The 24,888-nt window shown below is 37.4% G+C and overlaps 1 protein-coding gene across 1 annotated transcript in view; it reads left to right on the plus strand.

The window, feature by feature from the left end:
• Positions 1-1,943: 1,943 nt before the first annotated feature.
• The window catches only part of LOC106079811 (uncharacterized), a 57,629-nt gene continuing 34,684 nt past the window's right edge, over positions 1,944-24,888 (plus strand). Inside the window, exons 1-2 of the mRNA XM_056039351.1 lie at positions 1,944-2,243; positions 16,032-20,541. Of these exons, the coding sequence (XP_055895326.1) occupies positions 16,243-20,541 (4,299 nt within the window). The 5' untranslated portion in view covers positions 1,944-2,243; positions 16,032-16,242. The remainder of the gene's footprint in view (positions 2,244-16,031; positions 20,542-24,888) is intronic.

Raw genomic sequence — 24,888 nt, forward strand, 5'->3', positions numbered from 1 at the left:
ATTCAACGTTACACGCCATCTATAGTGAATGTATTGTTGACCTTTCAAGTATATAGTAATAGTATGTAGGAGTAGTGGTTTCGACAAGCATCAGAGTAGGGCAGAAAATACCACCATTCGATCATACAGCTTTCACGCAGCAGCGTCGCTAGGGTCGGTGTCACTCGGTCCGGTAAGATCATGGGGTCCACCTATTTCTCTGCCGTCCCAAAATATTAAACTTGTTCATTTCTTGCTTTTTATCGTATTACATTTTTTTCAGCAATAATTGAAAATAATGACCTATTGACCTACATTACATTTTTTTTTTCAAAAATTGTAATTTGAGTTGATTTTATAAACGTTTGCTATTTGTGATAGTAAATTAACAGTAATTATTAAAATTTAGTTTATTAAATCTATAAAAATGTTTGTTGGTTTAGAAAAGCACCTTCTCCAAACCACTTTAAATTAATGTGCCACCAGTTTAAGAAAGAAAAGGGTTATCTGGGTGGATTTTACTGTAATTAGGCTTTAGAAGCATTTACAACAAAAGAAGGGAACAACCTGAATTTCAACTGTGGCTCACTCTTCCTAGGGCCGACGTGCTAACCACTCTGCTATTGAGGTACTTATGACTAGCAAGGATTGTTTAATTGTATATTGTTTGTTCAAATTTAAAGCGCCGACCTACAAAGGGGACTAATTCAGCTTATATCACCACTTCAGTCAAGTACGATTTCTTTCCCTTGTTTCGAGATACCAAACAATATAATTAATTACCAATAGTTAGTAAACTAATTGTTTTTTGTTTTTTTTTTATTGATTCTTGTGTTGTCAGATGAAAGATATGATTGTGCAAAATTTCAGCTAATCCGAGATTGGGTGTCTTGTTTTATAATAAAGATCTAAAAAATCAGCCACTGTCAGAATAAATAACATATTTTAGAGGCCCATCTAAAAAGCCCATGTCATAATAAACCCATTTTATTTTCAAATGCCTACTCCAAATAAGATCGTATCAAGTTTATTTTTAAAAGCCGTCTTTAAAAAAAAACCAAGACATAAAAACCCAACTTGTAAAAACCTTTCTCAAAATAAGCCCATGCCATAATGAACCCATGGATACCTTGATAGAATTAACAAACACCCTTCAAATTAATAACATCGGACGCTGTAATGTTTTTCTCAAATTCAAAACTTTAAAACATGTTGACTCTATTCATTGTTTTAAGCGCACCTACGGAGCGGCAATCATTCACCATAAAGCTTTCTGTTCTGATATTTTGACTTTGTAGATCTTGCCAGGAAAGCATTTTTTTTTCATATGCCGTATAGATCTAGATAGCTATACTTTAGTTCAGTTTTATATGTTCTTTGGACAAAGTAATTGGAGACAGTTCATATACTGTCTATGTCTATTATCGCGTTTGTGCGCGTTGACCTGGTCCATTATTAAAACTAGATCTAGCATCAGTGTTGAAATAGGTACCCCGGATTCAAGTCAGAGCAAGCAGCGGTCAAAGATGGCGGCGCCCCTATTGTCACCATGAAAGCTACACGCACGCTTGGCCGTCCGCCCCGCCTACCCATCTATATCTCTTTACCTACAGCGTTCCGCTTCCCTTAAAAGTATCTACCATTGTCACGGCGGGCTTACTATTTGAGACTCAGTAAATAAGAAGACACGCTCAGCTTGGCGAAGACGTCGCCGGTAATCGTCACTACTGCTACCTCTCTACATCGCTCTCTCTTTTTCTCCCTCTCTTTCTTTCTCTCCCCCCTCCCTCCCTCCCTTTGTCTCAGTATCTCTCACTACCTCTTTCCCTCTCTCCCTCTCCCTCCTTCCCATATACTTTCTTTCACCCTCCTGGCAAATTACTTATTTTTGAAATGTACAGTAAATCTTCTAACATATTCCACATTAAATAAATGAGAGCTAATAACAGGAGGGTTACCGTAACTCTCACAGCGAGAGATGTTAGACAATAGTGTATTTTTTTTTTCCTCACTAGACATTATTTTAAAAGCAGTTGACAGGACTATCTTAGCTTCCACCAGCTTTGTTTTAGCCAACTCAATCATATGTGTGTCCGTGTGCGTCGCGAAAAAAAATTTATATATATATATATGTAAACGTTTACAGTATTAATTTGGTTCGGGAAAAAGTCTGTTTCATTTATTTTTAAAACAGTGCTTTGATTGAATTGTGTGATATTGTGAATTTCAGACGATACTCTTGAACAAAGTGTTTCGAGATGAAGGTTAGCTGGACATAGAACATAGATTGTAGATGTCTTCATTTCTCTTTCTCTCTCTCTCTCTCCGTCAACCTGTCCCTTTCTCTCTCTCTCTCGCTCTCTCTCTCTCCCTCTATCTTTCTGTCTTTCAATACATTTCTTTCTCTCTTTCGTTGTTTCTCCTTCCCTCCGTTTCTCTCTCTCTCTCTCTCTCTCTCTCTCTCTCTCTCTCTCTCTCCCTAATGATGTCTCACATACACTCTGTTCAACCCCAGGGGGTCCAGCGTTTCGAGGATCTAAAATATTTTTGTAGCCAGCCTGCCTTAATCCAAGCGACCTTATAATCTTTCTCAATAAGCCTTTCTCACTCTCTCTCTTTTTCTGTTCGGCTATTGCTAGATACGTCATTGATGGCTTAAAACCAGTTTGCTAAGGGGATTGGAGTCCAGGGGCCGTAGCTTGGCATCACCAAGTAAATACGAAATAATCTGTCAATGATTACTTTTGTTTTGTTTTTGTTTTGCTTTTATTTTCTGTGGTCATGTAGGAAGATATACTATATCCGTTCTTAGAACTCCTGCTCTGCTATAAAACAGCAGTGTGTAGTAGAATGGAAGGTTGCGTTCCTAATGGTGCAATAACAAAAAAGAAAGACGGACACACGATCAGAAAAAAACCAATAGCAGCTTTCACAACTAATAAACAATAGAATAAAAAAAAATATATTCTCTCTTTCTCCTTCCCCCTCTCTCTCTCTCTCTCTCTCTCTAATATTATTGTGACGACATCTTAATGTCTAGTTTTACTTGATTTCGTTCATTTATTTTAATTTTAGCACCGAATCTTTTTATATTTTTATTGTAAAATATATTTCTACCAAAGTTTTTCATTAAGACCATTCCTCCTCTAAAATCTTATATTCTTCCTTCGGCTTGTTTTCCCTATTACAAAGCTTGGTGGCTGAGTAGTACAGCGCTTGGCTTCTCAACCAAGGGGTCTCGGGTTTGGTAAAGACTGGGATTCGCCATATCTTTAGGACGTCTCCGAGTCCACACAATTCTGACGGGGTACCTGACATTAACTGGGAAAATGTAAAGGCTGTTGGTTGATGTGCTGGCCACATGACACTCTCGTTAACCGTGGGCTACAGAAACAGATGACCTTTACATCATCTGCCCTAGAAATTGTAAGGTCTGTTACGGTGAAATGGGAATTTTACTTTTTACCTTTTTTTTAAATTTTTTTTTAAATTATTCACTCAGTTGACTCGTAAATGTAGCTATTAACATTACTAGTACATAAACCCGTCGTTTTATAAATTGATCAGTTTTTATTGGCACAATTCCAGATTTCACATGTTGGTAACTTAAATAAACCTTCTTAAATGTTTTAGATTTTAAGTTCAGCTCCTTAGAGAAAAAAAGTTGCTGTGGAGATTTTCTTACATAGCAGAAAAACTATAAATAGCTAGTTTTTTTGGTGTATCCGGTCATTCCGGTGTACAAAAAAGAAAAAGTAATAATCAGACCTTAATTCTGTTTGATTTAGTTGGCAGCGGTGAAGCGTCTTTCACACTATTTAGTTCAGCGTGAACAACTCCAAAGTCATGACTAATATAAATAGAAAAATTTTCGCTGTTTCCAAGGTACTAAATACTCTCTGTTTTTAAAAATTACATGGTCATTTTTTTTTTTTGCAATTTTAGCACAGAAGATTATCTTTTAAAGCTACTCCCATACTAGTTTTTTTTTTTTTTTTTTTTAATAGTTGGCATTTTTGAAGCTCAGTAAAGTGATCACAGACCTATATATATATATTATATCTAGACTGGACATGGAGATCACAGACCTATATATATTATATCTAGACTGGACATGGAGATCACAGACCTATATATATTATATCTAGACTGGAGATGGAGATCACAGACCTATATATATTATATCTAGACTGGACATGGAGTTCTTTCAACTTTACAAAAAAAATGTAGTGGAAAGCTTTTTAAAAAGTTGAAACAAGGCGTTATTTTGTAAAGTATTTATAAGAAATAAAGTTTTTTTTTTCAACCTTAACCTATGTAATATATAATTTAATGTATAGATCTAGATCTAGTAGGCTAATTAAACATAGAAAATAAGATTACTCTCGTCTCATAATTATTATTTTACAATTTTTAGCTACATAAAAACAAAATCAATCTATTTAAATGTACATAAGATGACTAAAATCAATAGACATGAATTACTTCGATCTAGGATTTCAAAACATTATCTTAATGGAAACTAACAGGAAATGACTTTATTTCATGAATTTGCGTGAATATATAGTTCTGTGATTAATACATAACAATCTCTCTATATATAGGTCTGTGTTTCCGTTTTACAGTCTAAATATAATATATATATATAGGTCCGTGAGAGTGATATTTTTTTAGTTTAGTTGCAGATCAGTACTTCATTCGATGATCGCAAATTGCGTTAATTTCATCTTTATACACCAAGTTTCTCAAAAAAAACAAAACAACAACAACATTCTAATTCAGCTGTGTCATTGTTTGTATTACATTCGAACATCCATTGTCTCTGCACAAAGCTTCATGTTTGTAACCGTTAACCGTAAGTAGTTGATACATGGAACAATGTTTGCTAACAGCCATCGTTACCAACTCCTATAGAGACCAGAACCCCCCCCCCCCCCCAATAGAAAAAAAAAGAAAGAAAAAAAAACTGTTGATTAATGTGCGTAGTTAAGGACATAGAAAGTTAGATTATGTCAGATGATTAATTGCTGGGCTATTTAAGTGATCAGCTGTTTTGCTTCGTTGTTACTTTGTTTCTCTTGTTTTTTTTTATTTAAATCACTGTTTGGTTGTGGTTCGGAAATAACAAATATTTAGGTCAAAGGATGAACTAAGGATATCCATTTTAAACACAGTTTTCTATTCTATCTATCTATCTATCTATCTATCTATCTATCTATCTATCTATCTATCTATCTATCTATCTATCTATCTATCTATCTATCTATCTATCTATCCATCCATCCATCCATCCATCCATCCATCCATCCATCCATCCATCCTTCTTTCTATCTATCTATCTATCTATCTATCTATCTATCTATCTATCTATCTATCTATCTATCTATCTATCTATCTATCTATCTATCTATCTATCTATCTATCTATCTATCTATCTGTCAGTCTGTCTGTCTGTCAGTCTATCTGTCTGTCTTTTTCAATTAACTGATTGTCTAATCAACTATTTGAGATATACTTTGACACTATAATGCTGAAATCGTTTACAAAATAATAAAATGTGTGTGTGGTACCGCATTCAGTCTCTGTTCACTCACACTCCAATGTACACACATTCTTACTCTCTCTTCAATCTTCCTACCTCCTCTCTTCATCTATTTTGTACCTCTCTCTCTCTCTCTCTCTCTCCCTCTCTCTCTCTCTCTCACTCCCCTCACTCAGTTTAGTTGATTTATTCTCCGAATGGGATGGAGATATTCTAAGATATGCATAGCCGTGGGTATAAAGTATTGTAGTATGACCTACTATTTTTTAAGTTTGTAAGTCAACATGTTTGACTAATGCAATTATTTCCAGAACAGAACTTTATCGGGTAGTAACAGTAAAACATGAATATCTCTCATTCAAGTGTGTAACCTGTACATTAAAGTTGGGTCAGGGCTGGCCTTAGATAATTGGAGGCCCTACGAAGCTACCTAGTTTGCCTATGCTTAAGGCCGGCCTTGATTTCTATCCTTTAATTATTATATAGCTTTCTATCTAAGTTGTTTGTAATTTTTCAAAATTGTTATTTTTTTTAAGCGATGAATGTTTAAATTGAAAGAAACAAAAAATAAAACTTGCATTTTATTCGGGCCATAGACTTAAAGATCTACTACTAGACTGGAAACAGGAAATACATTCTTATCCGCGACTGATCGCTCGTGAACATTGTGTAGAAAGTTGGATCAAGGCGTTGTTTTGTCAAGTAGTTCAAAGAAGTCAAGTTGTTGTGTTTTTTTTTCAACCCTAACCTATGTAACATTTTATTTTTTAGATCTAGATCTAGTAATTGATTATCAAAAATACACAAAAAATCACAATTGTTGCATTCAGTCTTTTGATAAAGAAGATTATGTATCTAAAAATTGCAAAATAATAATTATGAGACGAGAGTACTCTTGATTTCGATGTTCATTTACTACATCTAGATTTAAAAATTAAATTATATGTTGCAAAGGTTAGGGTTGAAAAAACTAACCTATACTTCTTTTAACTACTTTACAAAACAACGCCTTGATCCAACTTTCTACAAAATTTTCGCGACATTTTTTGTAGTGTTAAAAAGTCTTCATGTCCAGTCTAGATATAGTATATATAAGTCTATGATTCGCGCATTAAAAAAACAACTCTTGCAACAAAATGTTTGCGGCTAGTCTCCCATGGAAACTGTTTTTATTTCTCATAGAACATAGTGTCGTGTTTAACGTCCAACTCTACATTGATTCATCTCATAGATTAAAATGACTTCCTCTGTAAGCTCTACATAGTGGAACTAATGTGTCTAAACAACAGATGAAAGCAACAAAGATTTAATGTCATAAAACTTGGATTAGATCGAAATATAAAAATGGAAGTTTGGACAAAATTGGGTTTAGACTAGAGAGAAGTTCAAATTAATCTTTTTTTTATCATAAGTATCGACTGTCACCCGGTGACTCTGTGTCATTAGTGCTGCTATTTTCTTTTCTTCCTATTGATTGTGTGTTTTTTGTGTTTAGTGTATCTGTCGTATGAATGGCAGACATGTGACAAGTGTTTAGGGAAGTCATGATTCTTGTCCATGTCTTGAGATGAATGGTCATTTATGCTCATCTTTTGTGTTCATCAATTTCTGTCTTTCATTGCTTCTTGTCCTAATGATTTTTATCTTCCTCTTTAGTTTTGTAATATTTTTTTTTTTGTTCCCGCGCTCTCTTTCACTCTCTCACTGCTCTCTATCTCTCTCTCACTGCTCTCTTTCACTCTCTCACTGCTCTCTATCTCTCTCTCACTGCTCTCTATCTCTCTCTCACTGCTCTCTTTCACTCTCTCACTGCTCTCTATCTCTCTCTCACTGCTCTCTATCTCTCTCATTCTTCTCCCCCCATGTTTCTCACTCAGGTTTTCATTTTTTCTCTTTCTCTTTCTCTCTTTCTCTCTCTCTTTCTTGCTTTTCTTTACACTTCTTCTCTTCTTATCTCTCTATTTCACTCTCTACCTTTTCGTTTATCTCTCATTTACATTTAAAAAAAGGTGAACGTCCTGAATTCGAATACGAGGGCTAAAGCCTTCTTAGCCTCTTCAAGCCAATATACTAACCACTGTGCCAGGAAAGTGCTTATGAAAAGCGAAGGTTTTATACTAATCTATTATTTGTTCAAACCATTTTTTTTCTCTAAAACAAATATAAAGGGGACTAATTCAACATCTAGCTAAACATCTAGCTTAACATCTAGCTAAACATCTAGCTTAACATCTAGCTAAACATCTAGCTAAACATCTAGCCAAACATCTACCTAAACATCTAGCTAAACATGTAGTTAAACATCTAGCTGAACATCTAGCCAAAAATCTATCTAAACATCTAGCTAAACATCTAGCTAAACATCTAGCTAAAATTTCGTTTTACTTAAAGAATTTTAAACTCAGAAAACTTGAAGCCTATATTGTTGAAGAAAGTCGTTATTAGAACACGTTTTCAATGACTTTTAGCACTGCAGAAGAACAGAACACCAGTACATATGTATCGACTGTCTGAGCACTATACAATTTAATAACAGAACACCAGTACATATGTATCGACTGTCTGAACACTATACAATTTAACAAAAAGGACTTTCCTGGCCTAAAAAATCCATTTTCGTTTCGGAGACCATTGGATTTTTTTAAAATTTTCTTTCATCATATGTCATGGATGTATCAACACTGTTGTTTTGTTTACAAGTGAGGCATTGGGATGTAGTGCTTATGAACGACACGGTGACACTGCTAATGAGACAGGCTTGTTTATTGCAATTTGAATTCTATGTTTCAAAACATATTGAAAACTTGAATTTCGTCATTGTATATGAATTTGTTATTTTAAATTATTATTGCAAAACATGTGGCGGGCAGGATAAAACTTCTTCGTTGGGTCGGACTTCGCTGGCGTATACCTCCCCAGCAGAGGCGTAGTGAGCAAAACGTGCGCCCTGGGCAAGGCACATTATTGGCTTCCCCCACCCATTTTTCCCATGAAAATAACAAAAATTAATATAGGTTGCGTGTGGCGCCCCCCTGAAAGTGGCGCCCGGGGTATCGTGCCCCCCTCACTGCGCCTCTGCTTTACAGTAGTCATAATCGATGTTTATATATATATATAAGTCAAAGCCCAGACGAACGTATTTCTCACTGCCACTTGAATTTTCTTACTTGCCCTTTGAACTAATTATCTTGCAAGTAAAACCACTCTCTACACACGCATCATAATAATACTATCTAGTACATTCTAGTCACAATGAACAGTATAGCACCGTTTGGCAAATCTCAATGTTCTAACCAAACGACCCTGAAACGGGAGGCTCGAACTAACAGCACTCAAACTCTGTGACACTCGGGTGATTAAGGGCGGTCTGGACTTTGTCTGTGTGGGATGGGAAAACAGGGAGGTGGCGCCCTTCGATTACGCTGTATATTAAATACCTATATGATAATGCCTAACAACAGGTCTGAATATGTTTTGGTCTATTGTAGTCACTTAACATAAAACACTAGAACACGTAAATGTGTGTACATATATATAGTTTGTTTGCTGCGTATTGTACGATATTGTGTTTGTTTGGAATCTCTACTTATAGAGCCAGTCAGTATCAGCTCACCGTGAGACATTACGTCACTTCCTGTTACCTGCACACGTCTGCATCACACACATGCATATACACACACAAACACATACATGCACACACACTCACGGGCACACATACACACACCCACATTCAAAGGATGTTATATAAACTTGAAGATTAAATAAAGAGAACTACATCCGACAAGTTTAAAAAAAAAGAAATATGAAGATAGAGAAGTGTCAGACTTATGTCTTGTGCGGCACTCAATGTTCAACACCCGACACACAGACAATATATGCTCAGCTTTGTGCAGGGAGGGAAATAATCTCTTGAAATGTTTCGTGTCTCAGGTAAAATAACATTTCTTGACTTGATACAAATCAGTCTTAGTGTACTATTTTAACCAATATAATGCTACATAGAATCGAATGATTGAAGCGGGAAAAAAATTCATTGTAGGCGACAGCTTATCCAACCGGCAATGTTCTTTCTGTGTAACATTTACTAGGTTTCATTTTGATTCTCCCGTGTGTTCAATACCCAATCACATGCTTTGATAACCTGGGCCCCACGTGATTCTTCACTACTGTCATAACGAACGAATTTTTAAAGCCTGCCAATGTAAAAGACACTTCCACCCCATAATCGATCTTTTGCACTTAACAATTAATCAACAGTACGATACCATCGATACACCCAAACACCGATGGTATCGGATGTGTTCTTTTTTGTCAGTTACATTCCACGCACAGTTGCACATCGTGACCAGATCTAAGGCTTAAACTCAAGGTCAGTTCAATACCTCTCTTCCCCTGCACACTATTACACCGCTTTCTCAAAGGCATTGGCCGTTTCTCTTTTCCCTCGACCTCCTCTTCCAGACAAGATAGTTTGCTATTGATTGTACATACCCGAGGATGGCGCCGGAACCATTGATTCAGTCTGGAGATAAGTGCCCCTCTCCCAAGGCGTTAGTTAGAACATAGATAAAATATTGATGCTGTCTTAAGTAAGGTCAATCTATTCGCCTGTTACAGAGAGTCACTATGAGTTTCACCAAAATCCGGATTACTCTAATTCAATAATTGTATAAGTGTATTGTCAAAGATTTGTATTATCGCTGTCAAGAATATATATATATATATATTTTTTTGGATTGGGATTAGTTGTGGATATCGTATCTGTCGTAATAGAGCATGTCCACTTTGGTCCAATCTCTTTTGTTGAAATGTGGGGGAAGGAGGTATCTGGACGTTTCAGGCGCTGTCCTTAGACGATCAGCAAATACAGGACAGCCTTAGTCGGGACTCGAACTCAAGCTCGCTTTATAGGTAGCAAATCGGTTTACCTCACTCAGCCTAACTGTTGGCTTGTGTTATCGTGTTGGTTTGTATTCAACAAACACAAGTCTCTCGTAACCTTCACCTCTGACATTATGAGTGTTGTTTTTTTTACATTAAATATTAAATATTAATCAAAATGCAGGGGCTCCCAAAGAAGTCAAGCCCTCTGGGCCCCCAAATGATGGCAAATTCCTAGCTACGCCACTGGTTTGTGGGTGATCTGCTCCTGGAGTCTATAACAAAGGTTATACTCCTATTGGACCTTGTCTATAAGTTATACAAATTGTGTGTTCCAATATTGATGCTTATTACAGAGCATGTAGAAAGGTAGCGGGAATATAAATAGATTCCCACCTCCCCGGACGGACGACGGCTTTGTCTGCATAATTTGTGTCAAAATATGTAGAGCGCAGCTGGGTCTGAGTATTCGACTCTAATACTGCACTCATCCTTAATCTTTTTACTTGAATTCAATGCCTATTATTAATTTGTATTCTTATTATTCTTTATTCTTGTTATTATAAAGCTTATATCAACTCACTCTGTCTGTCTGTCTGGTTAAAGGTTTCTTTGCGTTATTTATCCGACATCTAATCTCGTATCAATATGAAGTTTTGCACTATTATTTCTTTTACCTCACAGCACAAGAATCAATAAATCAAAACTTAAACGATTAGTTAACTAACTATTGGCAATTGATTATTCTGTTTGGTATCTCGAACAAGGGAAAGAAATAGTACTTGACTGAAGTGGTGGTATAAGCTGAGGTAGTCTCCTTTATATGTCGCCGCTCTAATTTGAAAGTTATTAAAGCCAATTACGGTAAAATGCACCCAGATCTCCCTTTCTTTCTACCCTCTCCCCCCTCCATTTTCTCAACTGGTCCAGACAAGTGATAGGATCATAGCGTAGTGAGAAATCTAAAAGCATGAAATAGCGCTAGTCAAAATAGAAATATGAAAAAATACAGATTAAATTGTCCTCGGTCTTGCGCTAAATGTTTCAAAAAATTTACATGACTAAACTGATTCGATGTATACACAATGAATGTCGTATGTTGTTTTGGTCTTCTTCTGACTATTATTATGTTAGAAACAAACGAATATTCATTCTCTTATTATTATTATTGATTCATGTTCTTTTGCTAGAAAACTTTAAAATGTGATGAATCTTTTTTGTCTTATGTGCTTATTTTTTTTCTTTCTTGTCCTGGTTGTTTTGGAAAGTTGAGATGCAATAGGGGGGGGGGGGCTCTAAGAGGTCGTTTTCATTAAATTTGATAGGGTTTAAGAATGACTCCATCAATAGTTTAAAACCAGGTCTCTATTTTGAACCACGTGCTATTGTTGCAAACGTAAAAGAAAAAGAATGCTGCCCCTCATTTTTTAAAAACTTTTTCTTTTCGCCACTCATTGGGTCTCCTTTGCCGCCCCAGAATTTTATCCCTCCAGTGGGCGGACACCCAGTGCTACGCGACAGTAAGAAAAACGTAAAGTTCACCCTTCAGACTTTGCGATCTATAAGGCAGATGATGTTTCTTTGGTCAGCAGGGTGTCATGTGGATAGCACAATGACTAACAACCTTTACTTTCCCCTACATTAAAGTTGGGTGGGGCCCTAAAAATCCAGAAATTCAAAATCTCAGTCTTCACTGAGATTTGAACCTAAGACCTCTGGATCAGAAGCCAACTGCGTAACCACTCAGCCACTATCCCCCGTTACGTAGAATTTGAAAGAAATTTATAGCACTATTAGTTCATTAATGATGTATTAATAATTAATCTGACTATTCTCCTCTAGTAAGCACTTGTAACTTTCAGTTTATATCAAAGATCAATGAATACATACGATGTGGAGGGGGTGTTTGGGTGTTATGAGTTTGTGTGTAAGGTCTATGAGTGTGTGGGTGTCTGAAGAGAGTGTGAATGTAAATGGAGAGTTTGTCGGAAGGGTGCGTGCGTACGTGTGTGAGGTAGGTATATGTATGTCTGTTGATTTGAAATGAATGATATGTGTTTGAGTTTGTATAGTATTACAGCGTATGAAGATATCTTGGTAGAAAAGTTTCTCTTACATGTAATCAACTCTAAAATGGTTTGTTTCAGTTCTATGTATTCTCCCATTGAGCTGGGCAAGCAGTCAGCAAACTCTGAATCAATTGTTTCTAACTATAAGAGGAGTACCAATCATTGTCAACATTCAGTTGAAGTTTTATTGTTGTAGCTTGTGATAGAGTTACGGGCACTTATTCCAGTTGAAGTACGGTGCATACGAGAGCCATGAGTAAACATTAGGAGCGATAGAAAAATGGTATTTTCAGTTGTTAATAAAATATACTTTACATTTGTTTCTAGTTTCTACACACTACAGATTCTAGACTCTTAAGTTTTTAATTCGCAGTCATGTTATGGATATGATTTGAAATTGGCATATAAAAGGAATATGTCCCATTTATAACAAAATATTTTAGGATTTCAGTTGCTCTGTCTGTTAAAGATTCATATCAGAAAACTAAACTAAATAATCATTCATTTCTTATTGGAACATCCCTTTTGATCACTCGTGAGTTTTAAAAAATGTTTACATTTGTAAAGGACTTAGGATGGCTAATGACATTTCCATAAAGAAGTACTTAAAACATTTCCCTTTACTTCATGTGTATAATCCTAGTTGTTGGACCGTACAAACTTGTAAATATAAATCCTGGAGTATCTACACTACTTACTTCTATCGTTTAGCTGAGAAATATTTAACTCTCTCTGGACGCATCAATGAACGTGTGTAGACCGGGGGGCTGGGACGATATCTTTCAAATTTTGATATATTTAAGTTCCGACTTGTCTTCCATGTATCCACTTATATTGGCTCAAACATTTTGTTGTCTCTCTTAGTGGCGCTCAAGTGTAACCAACACCAACTATCTTCTGTGTTCATTGATTAGTCTGCTGTCTAAACTGTTTGATTCTCAACGTTTTAAAGTGTTCTAAGATTGATATAGATGTTGACATCATGTTGTACTATTCAGTTTTTGGATCCTCTGTTGGAAACACAACAAAGCTTTCTAGCATGCACTTGATTTATCGGTCAGCTTGGAGTGCACATCTTTCTGCAATGTTACAGATTGCGTAAAACCATAGCCAGTAAAACATTAATTTTGGCAAGAGAAGGTCAGTTGAGACTTAGACAAGGCAAATGTACATCTCTCTTTGCAACTGGACAGCTTCAACGTGTTATGATCTGTGTCATATATATATATATATATATATATATATATATATATATATATATATATATATATATATATATATATATGTTGACCAGAGCCATAAAACTTGTTAACTTAGTTAACTTACCCTATTTCAGAAATAGGTGCGACAAAATGACAGGTAGACTTACCTTAGTTCTAGACTCGGTTCCTCTCACACGTTTGGATGCAGGTAGACTTACCTTAGTTCTAGACTCGGTTCCTCTCACACGTTTGGATGCAGGTAGACTTACCTTAGTTCTAGACTCGGTTCCTCTCACACGTTTGGATGCAGGTAGACTTATTTTAGTTCTAGACTCGGTTCCTCTCACAATTTGGATGCATTGAGCGACAAGGTGCCTCCTAAGAACTCAGAGTCTCCAGCAGTGTCCGCCTCCTCTTTGCATCTGCTAGCCACTGTCCAGAGGTCCTCCATGAAAGCGCGGTCTCAAGATAACTAATAACAGAATAGCGAAAGTGCAACCAGTACAATAATAAATTGAAAATTGCATTCTCTACTTCACTAGAAAACTAATAAAAGGTTTATAATAATTTGAATGAGTCAACGTCTGTGACGTTTTAGATCATCTATTGTATTTATTTATGTGGGAAGCGTGGTCGAGAGGTTAAGTGCGAGCTTGGCTTGGCTTGGCTACCTAGAAGGGGGCTCGGGCAGAGTTGTGTTTACCGAGCGCCTAAAGGCAGCACGGAAAACCAACTCCTAGATACCCTCTCCCCCACTGGTCCACAAATGAGATTGGACCAAAGCGCTCTGAGCATGCTATAAGCATGAAAGTAGCGCTATATAAAAGTTATACATAAATATATATATATATATATATATATATATATATCCCTTTGTTCTTGCCAACGTCATTTTCCTAAGTTTGAAATACTAATTGAGTTTTTACTTACTATACGCTTCAGTCTTAAGTCAATCTTTGTACTGAATACCCTGAAATGTTGCCAATTTTTGATTGAATGCTCACATTATGTCAATACTTGCATTATGTCAATACTTGCATTATGTCAATACTTGCATTATGTCAATACTTGCATTATGTCAATACTTGCATTATGTCAATGCTCACATTATGTCGACATAATGCATTACCTGCCAACCATTGTGTTGACAAACGTGTGTCTCAAACCAGATTCCCTAAACTCTAGCAGAACTCCAATGTTGGTCTTACAATGTCTCAGAATAGTCCCTGAAGGTTTTGACTGTGATGATGGATTGGAGCAAAGATTCCAACATATCTCAAGCATTTACATCTCAGCGCAAGTCTAAGAATTTCTCGTGAATTATTTCATTGAAATAGTGATAATCACGTAACCATGTAGACATATAATTTTATGTAAGATATTGTCTGTTTGTGGTATTTTACATATTCTATAATTAATAAATCCCTTTGCAAGAGGTTAATCATTGATACACCTCCATGATCATTGGTAATCACCAGAAGCTGCAGGTGTATCAGATATCACTACTTTGCAAACCCCTCGTGCCACAGTAACACTCTGTCGCCTCGTGCCACATATTCTTTTCGATTGCTCCAGATTTGAAGTCGTTCTGGACATGTCTGGGAAGTCACAACTTCTTGACCTGTACGATGACATTAAGAACAACAACAGGGCTTCCGCCCAGGTCTTTTGCAAAAGGGGATTTGAACCTCACTCAAACGGAGTTTACGATTAAGATGTTGGTGACGTATCACTAAGTACGCACTTCCTCGTCGTAAATTATTGGTCAACAATTTGGCTGTTGTGCTTTGTCTTTGACGTAAATATTCTTTGTTGTTTGTTTTCTTATGCTTCCTTCAGGTTGAAATATTAATACATTCTAGCCAAAACTTACGCAGGACTGTATGGAATGGCGGCTGGCGGGGTTCGAACCCGGATGGTTTAGAGCACATACCACACGACCATGCAGTCATATGCTCTCTTAAGAAACATAACATAATATCATTTTTCTGAAAACTTTTGAATGCTGGTAAAGATTTCAACATGCCTAACCCATGTCTTAACCCATGTCTTAACACATGTCTTAACTAACACACACGAACATCAACGTTCCGAATTGTGTATTCGCCCGAATATTTATAGTCATTGATAAAAAAAAATTACTTGATTTAAAAACTACATGCAGCCATTTAGCTAACACTAAGCGAATCCGTAATCTTTACAGCCAATCAGTGCAAACTCTTCACCGTTTAGTCTATCATTAACTGAGCGATTTACATTGACACACTATGATTATAGATTATCTCAATTTCTAGTTGTTGTTCTCTTGTTTACTTGTAGTGTTTTTATGGTGGAAGCTAAGATTTGGTCTTTTGTTAGATTTTTTACAAAGCTATCAAGCTGCAAAAAGATATTTCCTTCATGTTTGATAGGATTCGATAAACGATCTATTTAAAAGAAAACAAAAAAACAACATGATAACAGTGTTAGATGAAGTCGTTAATTCTTACACAAAACTTGACTAGACAGCCAATAAGACAATCAAGGAAAATGGCATCACGTTCTATAAAGGCAAGACTTATCCACTAAAATGTTTCAATTGCGGTGTTACATCAGCGTCGTGGTTTTTATTGTTATTTCAATCTTCGGACCAGGAGACTCCTCACAAGGATTGGAGAAAACTTATTTTCAGAACAACCCACTCAATACGCCCAAAGCCCACCAAAACAGAATAAAAAAGGGGCTTACATCTAGGCCAGAAGGCTTCACTCGGCGACCCAATTTGGTTGAAAATGATTTGAAATTGAGGAATCCTGCTGGAAACCAAGTGACCCCCAAAGAAACACTCTTTTCCTATAATAGAAGTTTTCAAGATTCAATTTGGCGCTATGTCGACGAATTCACTCCAACATTGACAAAGAATGATTACATCTCCATTACAGTTCAGCCAGGGGGAGCTTATCAATGTCTAGGCATGACTTCATTCATGTATCAAGCCCAAAGATCAATTGTCACAAAAACCATTCCAACCCTTCAGGAAACGAGGACAAATGTTTCTATAAGTATTGACCACAGAGCGTCGTGCAACAACGTATCGCTAATACACGTCTCGAGAATAACTTTTCTAAACATTTCTGTGGAAACTTGCTGCATTACGAAATGTCTACACACAAGTGAAATCACTGTCAGAGAAAACCAGCATATACTTCTGAATTTCACCTCCTTCAACATCCCAGGTTTGAACCTGCTGGTCAATGAGACCTCCGAGGAGTGCTCAGAGTCACTAGACGTCGAGGTGGATGTCCCGGACAAGAATACCCCCAACAGATCTATTACTCATAAGATGGGAAGCTTCTGTGGGATGAAGGAGCCGAAGGCCATATTCATTGACTACAGCAAAGTCAAGCTAAAGCTGCGGCTTCGTGACAATAAACAGTGTATTGACAAAATGAGCTTTGCGGTAAACATAATACCTTGTGAGGTTCTGGAATACAAGTCTTGCAATGCTTCGGAATATGTTCACTTCGGGAAAACGAGCGGATTCATTATATCACCAGGTAGAGACAAGCAACAGAATTATCCTAACAATTTAGACTGTAAGTGGAGCATTCAAGTGCCCGACGAAAAGCTAATACTATTGGATGTAGACATTTATGAACCACTCGGAGAAGGAGACTTCATTGAAATCCGTATAGATGAAGGACACGGGTTAGAATTTCCTAACGTATTAAGATCCACTAGTTTCCATTTTAGGTGGCCTGTTGTTTTGCCACGTAATTACTGCACAGTCGAATTTCATTCCGACAGTATAAAATCAGGAGCTGGATTTAACATATCCTACAAAGCAGTTGACAAACAGAATTTCATAGAGCTGTATTCCAACTTCACTATGAACTGTACTAACATAACAGTCATCCCCCGAACAACTAAATGCAACTTTTATGAAGAATGCGCAGGTGGTGAAGATGAGATCAATTGCAAGTATAAGGATGACAAATGTTGGCCCAGTGGAGTCTACTTCGAGAAGTCATGCTACTATCCTGTAAGAGACAAGTCCCGAATGTCGTGGACCATGGCTCAAGAATACTGCGAGCGTACGTTTAATGCGCATCTTTTAACTATAAAGATAGAGAAAGTAGAAGATTTTGTGAACAAATTTAGGACGTTTTTGGGGAAAAAATTCGACGTGTCCTTTTTGGGACTACGAAGAATGCGTATGCAGCAGGTCAGTCAACTATATCGACGCATGTGGCAGTGGATTGATGGACATACGGCGTTTTACCTGCCCAAAGAATATCGATTCCAGGATTGGTCAAGGTGCTCTTTACTCCACTTGGATTACTTTCACTCTACGGAATGCGGCAGGAAAATGGACAATGTCTCGTTTATTTGCGAAAAGCAAATTGAACCACTGCACGTTATGCTGGCCAATATTAGCATAGGCAAAGACCGCCATAAAGAAACATTCCCTATGTTCAAATGCACAAGTGAGGAGTTGATCTTTGAAGAACAGAGGTGTGACAAGGTGGATAACTGTTTCGATCACAGCGATGAGATGAACTGTGACTATGCGAAGAACGAACACACGATGTTCACCTGCGGAACTTCCGCGCTTTTACCTTATTCCTTCGTGTGTGACGGAGTTAGCGGATGCCCGGATGAGAGTGATGAGAACCACTGCAAAATTCCATCAAAAAGTAGTTTAGGTGCATCGTTGTCTGTCTGCAATGACGGTATGGTTTTAGATCGAAACAAGGTCTGCGATGGCAGAGAGGATTGCCTCGATGGCTCGGACGAGATGGACTGCACGGAATGTTTCGGAGATATGTACCTATGCCCAATGATAGCGTGCCTACCAAAACATTGGATCACTGATTCTGAGATTGACTGCCCCATTCGTGATTTAAAAGGTAGAGAAGCGGGTGAAATATTTAAAGAGAATGTGTTTAAATACCCCAATACCCCAGGTGTTGTCTATCCTGACGGTTTTGGAAAATTTAACATAACTAAAAGAGATAAATGTCCTGAAACTCATTTCAGATGTACTCATGGGTATTGCATTCCCTTATACATGTGGTGCAACGGTATGATCGACTGTCCGTTCGGAGAAGACGAGAACTGGGCCAATTGTAAACAACTTTGTAAAGGATTGTATAAGTGCAAATACTCTCGTGTTTGCGTACACAACGATAACATCTGCGACAATGTCTACCACTGCCCTTACCACGATGACGAACTTCTGTGCAGCGCCAGAAACATCACCTGCCCCGAACACTGCGAGTGTAAAAGGATGGAATACACCTGCACTGCAGTGCCCGTCTTCAACTCCTCCACTCTTCAACCTCTTCGCTACCTGCGTCTCTTTAATGCCATCCTGCCCAACCTACAGCTCAACGGAATAGCCACCTATAGCCTAATATATCTCAACGTGTCGCACTCCAACGTTCAGTTTATATTTGAGGAGAACTTTCGTTACTTAAATCTTCGAATACTTGACGCCAGCTTCAATCAGATAGAATTTCTCAACAACGAGACCTTTAAATCATGCCCGGTATTGAAAACTTTGATCCTGGCCAATAATAAATTCCATAACGCCATTTTTGGATTTTTACAACACACAAGAGAACTTTCCAGACTTGACCTTTCCTACAACACAAAGAACGAACTGGAGGCTGACTGCTTCCACGGGGCCTCAAATCTGCAGGATTTGATTCTGCGTTCTATGAACATACTAAAAATTAATAAAAACGCGTTTATCAACCTTACTGGGCTTAAAACTATAGACCTTCAAGGGAACGTTTTCTTGGATGTGTCCGATCCAATCTTCCACTCACAGTTAAACCTGAGAGAAATCGCCACTGACAACTATCGACTGTGTTGTGATCTTATTAAGCCCGCCTCTGTGACGTACACGAACTGCAAAGCTCCCTACGATGAAATATCATCTTGCGCGGACATTTTGCGGACCTTGCTTCTGAGAGCGGCGTTGTGGATCATGGCTATACTGACGGTCTTTGGCAACACTGGCGTTATCTTTTACAGAATAGTCGTGGATCGTGGGATGAAACAAAGCTTTAGAATCATCATTACCTCTCTCAGTATCTCTGACCTTCTCATGGGCGTCTACCTTGTCATTATAGGCATTGCGGACGCACATTACCGCGGAAATTATCAGCTGTACGAAAAGGAATGGACGAACAGTGTGTTCTGTCAAATGGCTGGATTTTTGTGCCTTTTGTCCAGCGAAACATCTGCCCTATTCATACTTCTGGTGACGCTGGACAGACTCCTGGCTATAGCGCTTCCAATGAATAAACATTTCCATTTTAACGGAAGATCGGCGGCGAAAGCTTGTGGTCTGGTCTGGGTCATAGGCTTTTGTATGGCTTCAATTCCTTTGTTGCCTCCATTTCAACACTGGCGGCTCTATTCACAGAACGCTTTGGGGGTACCACTTCCCATAACCAGGTCGTCAATCCCCGGAAACGATTACGCCTTTGCGATTTTCATCGTTTTTAACCTGGTCGTGTTCATTTTGGTAGGCCTGGGTCAGCTGATGATCTACTTATCCGTTCGGCTGATGACCTACCCAAAAGCTTCCAAAGTGAGGGTTCGCCAAGACACCGCCATAGCCAAACGACTCATTCTCGTCGTGCTTACAGACTGCCTGTGCTGGTTCCCTATCACTGTGATGGGGATGGCAGCCAGGGCCGGGCTCCCCGTGCCCGGGGAGATGAACGTGGTGGCCACAGTCTTTCTTCTGCCTGCCAACTCGGCCTTCAACCCATTCCTCTACACCGCCAACGCCATTCTGATGGCCAGGAAATTGCGACGGAAAAAGAAGTCTTTTGACTCGGACGCAGCGGCCATGAGGCCACTTTCGTCCTCTTAAATGTTTCATGATGAGACACCAGGACAGTGATGTAAGTTCTATTTTAAAATCATTTGACACTTTCTCTAATTTGGAAACTAGCTGTGCTAACTCTGTTTAATAATGAGTCTCCTACTAAGTCATGTTTCTAGTTTCTTTTTTTTTTCTTTATTTATTACGCAAATCAAAAGGTGCATCAAATAATCATTTTTGTAACACATCATTGATATCAAATTATCTAACTAGTATTTTGTTTTTGCGCTAATTATTATCCTTGTTATGTAACACTGGTACTTTCTACCTACGGCTATGTCGCTGAGGAGTGACCCTAAAAGAGTTCAATTGTATATTATAAGCAAACCATCATAATCCACATAAGTACAGTGACTTTTAGAACATACTTGTCTTGAAATAGACCTGGTTCTTCTTTTATGTTCCTGAACGATGTAGGTTAGTATAGTACAATTCCTCTTGTTAGCTTGCAAATTCATGGGTGGAACTTGGAGTGGTCCTGTAGCCTCTAGCTGGGTGGACACGGATCTCGAAAACGGATTTAAAGCTTTTCCTTGAAATTTTAAGAAAAAAAAATTCTAAGTTGTTTGATCTTTATTATTTTTTAAATTAATAGTCTTCGTAAAATTAAATTTACTTCTATTTGGAAAACACGCCAGTGGGAAATCCCGAATGTTTTCAGGAAAGAGGTAACAACAATGGACGCTTAAGAACATTTGGCGCCGTCTTGTGTAGAAATTCAAAGCGCGACTGCTAGAATCAATGTCTGAGAATATCTATATCTATTTAATACTTATAAAATTTTTCAATACATAAATCAATACTCTATCACCGAACTATAATCGCATATGTAATATCCTCAGTCATTATCATAGTCTAGACTACAGTCTTCTGTTTGTAAGTCTGATTCTATATCGACGAACTAGAATATTCAATACTCTGGGTGGATTTATACTTGAGTGCAAAGTGGATTTTCATCTACTTGGAGGGGAGATAAGGCGGGCTAAGGCTAAAAGTGTTTGTTTTTTCCCTGTTTTTTTAATTTATTGTAATAAGTTATGAATTAGTTATTAAGAGCGAAGTAATCGCTCTTACAAAAATATAACAGCTTCGGTAAAAAGAAATTTGTTTACTGTGTTTGTTGTTGTTTTTATGTTACTTGGTTCAATACTGTAGTAGTGTAGTTCATTGAATGTTTGAGAATAGAGAATGGAGAACAAGATATTTGAATTACTAGAATTTGATATCTTAAATACTGAAATGCATTTATTGTTCTTACTAAGAAATCTTGAATCTTGATGCTGATCTAAGCGAGGCCAGTCGTTATAGAAGCCCTCAACACTAGCCAGCGACGTCGCAACCTGTGGGCAATGGAGACTAACAGCTCGTTGCCACGTCGTACAGACCTCTGACTGGCTCTGACTTGGCAACGAGCTATTGGTCTAAACTGCCCACAGGTTGTGACGTTGCAGATCAGTGTTCAGGCCTCCTATGGCGATTGGTCACGATCCAGGCGAGTGTGGATGTTGGGGGCCCGTATGTACATACTTTGTGTGAACAATAAATAGTTATATCTCAATCATACATGCTCCCCATTGCACGTGTCTTTAATTGTCAATGTTAGATTCAATCATTAGTAAATATAAAATGAAGAAAGGGCGTTACTTGTTTAAGAATTGTTAATAAACCGCCTCCCTTTGTATTCCTGTCGCGAAGAAAAAGAAAATGGAGATAGACAATTCAAGCTGATTCGTTTTGGGAGGGATGGGAAACTCTCAAACTCAATTGTTCATTTAGCAGATAGAAGGTTTTTATTTTTCGGGATTAATTTTAAAAAATTGACAAGATAACAATTTTGACTTTTACAAAGCCAAGTTATAAAAACAAAAACAAACAAATATTAATAACCAGGATTGATGATAGTTTTATCCTAGCCCTAATTTTCCTCAGGGTGGTGGGGGATAGCGGCAGGTAGGGTTCGAACCTTGGATTATCGAACGTCTATTGTGCATACCACACGACCAGGCAGCCACACAAAAGTTACCTAAATAATGTAACAACTGAATGCAACGCTAACATTTTTGTTATACATCGGAAACCATTAAAACTTTAAGGGAAGAATGGTTTGTTAATCCAATTGTTGGATATCAAGTCTGTGGTTAGAATGACTTTAATGATTATGTACAAATGATGTTAGTTTTTCTTTTTAAAGTCTTACAATTAAGTTCACATTTTTTTTCATAGTCAAACTTAAATAAAAGAGAAAAAACACAAAGAAAAACGTTTGGGCCAATTTTCATTATCCCATTAAGCTGAAATGTCTCACATAAAATTGTGCTGCGTGAAAACACATTTTATTAACATTTCAGTAAGATCATTTCATTAATGAGCTCATGAAAATTACTTTTTTACATTATGTGTATAATTGTAAAAAAAAATAATTAATAAAATTGGCGGCCATATTACTTTCCTCGTCATTTACTATCTGGATATGACCCGCTGCCTGCGGACCTTAGTTTGGGTATTACTGATCTAATGGATTGATTTTAGATCTTTGTCAAACTTGGAGAATGTTCCTTTCACAATTATTTTTTTTTTTTTTTGCCACGGAAATAAAAGTAGAGTGTGAAAACGGGTTTACCCCATTTGTTAAAAAGTTTCGATTTTTCATAGAGATACAATTAAGTACTTCTATTTTTAGAGCCCTCCGGTTGTAGGAGAGACCATTAAACCTAAACCACAGTCTCAGCCATGATCTAAGGAACATTTATGCCAAGTTTTATCAAGATTGGTCAAACGGTTTTGATTTCTATGCGGGACATACATACATACGCCTTACTTTGTGCTTTATAGTATAGATTTATAGATATAGTTCTATATATAAGTTTGACCTTTTGAAGTATGACCGGATTGGTAGATTTTAGAGCTTTGTGCTAATATAGAGAATGTCGTGGGATTGATCCTCATGCTGACCATTAGTTTTTTTTCTCTTTAGTTTTCAATGACAAATAAAACATGACTAGTCTAGTAGTTAAATATAAAATAGGAATTTTTCTTTGTAATGCAAAAAGCTGTAGTTTTCCTTCACCCATGATTAGTTTGTTTTGTTGACGATAAATTAGAAAGGGGGGGGGAGGTGCGGCCAACCGTAATTCTTACGTTTTCTGTTTAAGTAGAAAAACAAATGAACGTGATGTGAATGACTAGAGATCAAAACCTGTCTCCCCTCAAACAGACACGTCTTGTAATGGTTCAGGAAGAACGATGTATTTTGACATTCCTCTTTGCAACCTAGCAAACAAGATACGAAATGATGTTTCTGTTGTTGAAAGTGGACGAGAATGTCATGTGACCAGAACGAAATACGTTGTTGTTGTTTTCTATGTAAATGAAAATATCTATGCACCCCTTAAATTTTCTATTTCTTTTTCTTCTTCTTCTCTCTGTCTGTCTGTCTCTCTCTGTCTCTGTCTGTCATTCCAGGAGTGCTGCCTGGTCGTGCCGTATGCGCGCTTGACTGTCGTTCGGACTTCCTCGATGGTCCCGAGTTCATACCCTGCTCTTAGCTGCTATCTCCCGTCGCCCTGAAGGAACATTCGAAACATATAAAACATTTTTACAAACAAACATTTTTACTAACAAACATTCTGTTTTTCCCCTTTCTCTCTCTCTCTCTCTCTCTCTCCGTTCCCTATATATCTATTTAGTTCAACAATATCTATTTTCCTTTATCCGAATATATTATCGATTTACTATATTACGTTCCGTGTAAACGAAAGTCAAGCTGCAGGTATACATTGTTTAGACTCACATTCACCTTGACCTTTGAATCATCCTGATTTAAATAATCCTGCTCTCCCCAGGACTCGAACTAGCTGTCCTTTCTCACCTATCCAGGTTATTCATTGTAGCCTTATTTGAAACAGATCATGTGACCCAGTTGATTCCCAATGCTCGCTTGTGGTAGAAACAACGCGTTGTCCCAGATAGTGTTTGTATATTTATATAGATTTAAAAAGACGCAATACCTAATAGATACATATCAATGACTGTGTAAAATGACACGAGACAAGGCTTTTATACCTGACTTTTATACCTGACTTTTCTCTCACCTGTCTCATATCTTGCTTTGAGCTGTATTAATCAAATATTAATAAGTCTTATTAAACTTTTGAAAGTGCTTGGTTTTGCTGTAGCTTAATTTTCTGAATTTATTCCTGTCTTTATATTCTTTAGTTTTATTCTTTATGGAGATGGGGGGGGGCGACTACTTGACCTACATTTGCTCAGAAACTAGAGATTTGTGACTAAGAAAAAATTATTCGTTACCATATATGTTCATACAAAATGTTC

The sequence above is a fragment of the Biomphalaria glabrata genome, chromosome 8 (assembly GCF_947242115.1).
Source record: "Biomphalaria glabrata chromosome 8, xgBioGlab47.1, whole genome shotgun sequence".
NCBI classification, from domain to species: domain Eukaryota; kingdom Metazoa; phylum Mollusca; class Gastropoda; family Planorbidae; genus Biomphalaria; species Biomphalaria glabrata.